The sequence below is a fragment of the Mandrillus leucophaeus genome, unplaced genomic scaffold (assembly GCF_000951045.1).
Source record: "Mandrillus leucophaeus isolate KB7577 unplaced genomic scaffold, Mleu.le_1.0 Scaffold1099, whole genome shotgun sequence".
Classification (NCBI taxonomy): domain Eukaryota; kingdom Metazoa; phylum Chordata; class Mammalia; order Primates; family Cercopithecidae; genus Mandrillus; species Mandrillus leucophaeus.
In genome coordinates this window covers 341425-346103 of record NW_012099198.1, presented here as the reverse complement: position 1 = coordinate 346103, position 4679 = coordinate 341425, and the positions used below count along the sequence as shown (strand labels likewise).

General features: G+C 45.9%; 1 protein-coding gene across 1 annotated transcript in view; it reads right to left on the bottom strand.

Annotated features, from left to right (window-relative positions):
- The window catches only part of PTPRJ (protein tyrosine phosphatase, receptor type, J), a 71427-nt gene that overhangs the window by 33204 nt on the left and 33544 nt on the right, over window positions 1–4679 (bottom strand). Inside the window, exons 13-14 of the mRNA XM_011989842.1 lie at window positions 4024–4314; window positions 752–883 (exon numbers count right to left, since the gene is read on the bottom strand). Of these exons, the coding sequence (XP_011845232.1) occupies window positions 752–883; window positions 4024–4314 (423 nt within the window). The remainder of the gene's footprint in view (window positions 1–751; window positions 884–4023; window positions 4315–4679) is intronic.

Below are 4679 nucleotides of genomic sequence, written 5' to 3'. Positions count from 1 at the left end.
ACAGAGCAAGACTCCGTCGCAAAAAAAATAAACAAATAAAAAGAAAAAGAAAAAATCTAGGCCTTATGCAAGCACTCAAACACAGCTACCAAAGAGATTCTCGAATTATTCCTTTCCTACCACAAAAAAATGTAACAGAGCCCTTTAAGGAAAAGCAGCCTTTAATCCACCTCTTCTCTCAGCTAAGGAGATACTCTGCAAATTCCCACTAGCAAATGCAAATCTTTTTCTATTTTCTTTCAAAGGAAATTCATCCGCTGAGGATGGCATGTGTGTACGTGTGTGTTGCGAGTGAGAAAGAGAGTCAGAGTTGGTTAAAACTAATATTCTACCACCTAAAAGGTCCTGTGATGTAAAACAGAAGAAAAACCTAGATCACAATCAGCAAGTTATGGGCCACAAGCCAAATCCAGCCACCTGCCATGGTAAATAACATCTAGTGGGAATGGCCCCACTCATTCCTTCTGTATCTTCTGTGACTGCTTGCACGCTACAATGGCAGGGTCGAATGCTTGCAACAGAGTCTATACCACCGGCGACGCTTAAAATATTTGCAATCTGGCCCTTTCCAGAAAGCTTGTCAACCATCAGGCAAATACCTCACCCTCCTCCTCTGTCTGAGTACACAGCATGGGCTGCAGTGAGAAGACAGGCGTGTGTCTGCATCACTCACGTGCCTCAGTGGGCACAGAGAAAGCTCTGGTCACTGCATCACTCACGTGCTGTTTAACCCACGGAGGCCTCTCCTTACCTTCGCCAGTGGTGAGAATGACAGCATAGGCTTTGATGGGTCCGTGGCTGGCTTCAAATCCACTGAACTTGACCTTGACTGAATTGTGACTGACAGATGTAATATTAGGGGATCCATCTGGAGGAGGGGGATCTAAAACAAAACAAAACACGATCACCCAATATTGAAAACCAAAGCAACACATTAGGTAGAGAACATGCTTCAGCGACCTCCTCAAGATCTTACTCTGGAAGCTACATGCTGGGTTCTGCAAAGCAGCAAATCCAGAAGCAAAAGCCATGGAGGGAAACTGGTGAGGAGCAGAGACAGCAGATCCTGGGAAACCTGCCGAGCTCACAATGACCCCTTCAGGGCATCCAGCCAAATCCCCAGGGCAGGCACCCAGCAGCCTTGTTTGGTTTTGCTATTGTTGTTTTGAACTGTGCCTGCTTTTATTTTATTTTTTAACAGATTGATTGAAATATAATTGAAATACAACCAAGGAGATGAAAGACTTGTACAGTGAAAACCACAAAACATTGATAAAATAAAGAAGACACAAATACATACAAAGGCATCCCATGCTCATGGATTGGAAGACCTGATATTGTTGGAAGACTTGACACTACTCAAAACGATCTATAAATTCAATGCTACCCCATCAAAATCCCAATGGCAATTTTTACAGAATATAAAAAAAAAAAAAATTCTAAAGTTCATATGGAACAATGAAAGACCAGGAACAGCCACAGTAGTGTTGAAAAAGAATAAAGCTGGAGGTCTCCCACTTCCTGATTTCAAGATCTTTTTATTCAAAGCTGCAGTAATTATAACAGTATATTACAGGCATAAAGACAGACATCAACCCACAGAACAGAATACTGAGCCCAGAATTAAACTCACATATACAGTCAACTATTCTTCAACAAGGGTGCCAAGAAGACACAATGAGGAAAAGACAGCCTCTTCAACAAATGGTGCTGGGAAAACTGAATATCCATGAGCAAAATAATAAAACGAGACCCCTATCTTACACCAGACACAAAAATAAACTCCGAATAGGTTCAAGACTTAAACATCAGACCTAAAGCTGTACACTGTTAAATTTGTTTAAAACAAAACACACACATTCACACACACACACACACACACACACACACACACACATCGGGGAAGAGCTCCTTGACACAGTATTTACAACAGTTGCTTAGATACCACACAGAAAGCACAGCAACAAAAGCAAAACTAGACAAGCAAGATTAAATCAAACTGAAAAGGTTCTGCCCAGTAAAAGAAACCATCATTAGAGTAAGAAGTTAGTATCCTTGCACGGGGAAGCTAACCTGCCCTTGTCCTCTCCCCCAGTCCCTTCTGACTCGAGATGAGCCGGGTTCATTATCCTGAGATCTGGGGTGGAAGGAGAGTGAGAAAGAGACTGTGGTGGAACTCTAAGGTGTGGCCTTGGGAGCTGCACGCTGACACCACATGGACTTGGCCTGGCCCCAGGATCAGCCGGTCGGCTGAGAGCAAAGACGGAGCAGATGTCCAAGGAGAAGAATCAAAGATGAGGTGGGAGAGAACGTACTTTCTACTGAGACCTGGCCACGGCACTGCCCCGTGTTCTTCATAAACAGTCCCCACATTTTTCCCAGAGTTGGTCTAAAATACCACCTAGAGAAACCCAACAGATCCTCTTCCCAGAAACCAGAAAAGCTCCCACAGGACCCTCCATGGATAACCTCCATGATTCTGCACCCTCCCTTTCCAAGCCAGGGTGTGGAGCCACTCTCTGAACTAACACAAAAGAAAGAACATGCTGGATTAAAGATGATCCACTCCACACACTCTCTCTCTACCTAAATTCATCTCACATATACAGTTTGGATTTTTTTATATTTTTTAAAAATAAATGAGATGGGATCTTGCTATGCTGCCCAGGCTGGTTTCAAACTCCTGGGCTCAAGCAATCCTTCCACCTCAGCCTCCCAAAGTGCTGGGATTACAGGCATAAGCCACCACACCCAGCCTGTTCTCATCATTATATATATTCAAGATTCAAGGAGACGGAAATCTGAACTCCAAAACAACCACAAGATAATTGTCTAAACCTGCGGCTGATATAGCAGCCCCTAGCCACACGCGGCTGCCAAGCCCGAGAGGTGACCAGTTTGCATTCAGATGTGCTACCAGCATACAATACAGATGAGATATCAAAGACTTAGTACAAAAGAAGATGTAAAATAATTCATTAATATAGAAATTACATGTTGAAATACTTTTAATATACTAAGTTAAACGTTATTAATATTAATTTCAGCTATTTCTTTTTACCTTTTTTTCAATGTGGCTTCCGGAAAACTTTAAATTATACCTGAGGCTCACATTGCCCATCTAGTGGATGGTGCTGTTCTAAACTACAAGCTTCAGCAACCTCGCAAGTACCTGGCAGCAGTGCCCGCTGGGAGGTGCCGTTCCCATGTCTAATGGTCAACTGCTAGCACAGGCTCCTGCATTTCCCATCAGCTCTATGCCCTGTAGCTGGCCAGAGAAGGTCCATCCCCAGGTCCTTGCTCCAAAACTGGCAGCAGCATGCTAGCTCACCCACCACCAGACCTGGAAATCCTCTCCTTCTCAATGCTCTTCTCAGTCCAGTGCTCCAGGGGCCCTGTTGTCCATACTTCCCATAGAGTCCCTCACCACAGCACACAGGAAGCCACCAACAGATGTGGGCTAACGGACGACCTGGCACAGTGGCTCAGGTGGGTGATCCCAGCACTTTGGGAGGCCGAGGCAGGTGGATCACTTGAGGTCAGGAGTTCGAGACCAGCCCGGCCAATATGGTGAAACCCTGTCTCTACTAAAAATACAAAAATTAGCCAGGTGTGGTGACGTGTGTCTGTAGTCCCAGCTACTCGGGAGACTGAGGCACCAGAATCGCGTGAACCCAGGAAGCAGAGGTTGCAGTGAGCTGAGATCACGTCACTGCCCTCCAGCCTGGGCGACAAGAGCAAGACTCCATCTTGAAAAAATATAAAAGAAAACATGGCAATGAGTTATGCTGTAAAGAAAAGGAGTTTTTAGAATGTAAAAAAGGAGCCCCTCTTACTCTGCTTTTTTTTCTTTCTATAGAATTTCTATAGAATGAGAAACAAGTCTACGCCAGTAAAAGCAAATATTTCAGGGGAAATAAAAACACAAAAACAGGTTTCTAGTCCACACGTGCAGACCCACTGGGTCAGCCGCTCCAGGAGTGATCACCGTGCCGTCTGACCAGCCCCTGCCTTGGAGCCCACCTGTGATGCCAGTGGTGCAGGTGCTCTGCGTGGGGGCTGCCATCTTTCCACAGGACACGGTGGTGATGCTGATGTTGTACGAGGTAGAAAAATTCAAATACGTGACTTCCGTTCTATACTCAGTGCCATTCTCAGAGAAGCAGCTCTCCAGGCGGGTTGCATTGTCCCAGGCTCCACTGCTGACCTCCAGCTCGAAGCCTGCATTGGCACCAGGAGGGCAGGCCCATTTGAGAACCAGGGCTGGCTCTTTGGGGACCACTTCACAGTCGAAGGAGGCCACGGACGCGGGATCTGCAAAACAAGCACAGCACAGCATGAGATTCCGGGACTTTTGCCTTTGCAAACACAGAAATAAGGAGTAGCAGAATCCTGGTGATGAGGAGGTGGGTGGGTGATGTGGTGGAAGAGGCAGGGGCTGACCCTGAATTGGGCAACACCAAACTCTGTGACCTTGGGTCACTCACCCAACTGCTCTGAGCCTCAGCTGCAGGACCCTTTGAAGAGTACATTGAACAATGATGTCCGGCACCAAGAAAGAGGCCTGGAAGAGACCAGGGCTCCATGAGAGGCAGCTACATCGTCCTGTGAGAGGTAGTGACCTCCTCGCTTGCACCATCTCATCTTGAGGACCCACCTCCTTTTTTTTTTTTTTTTTT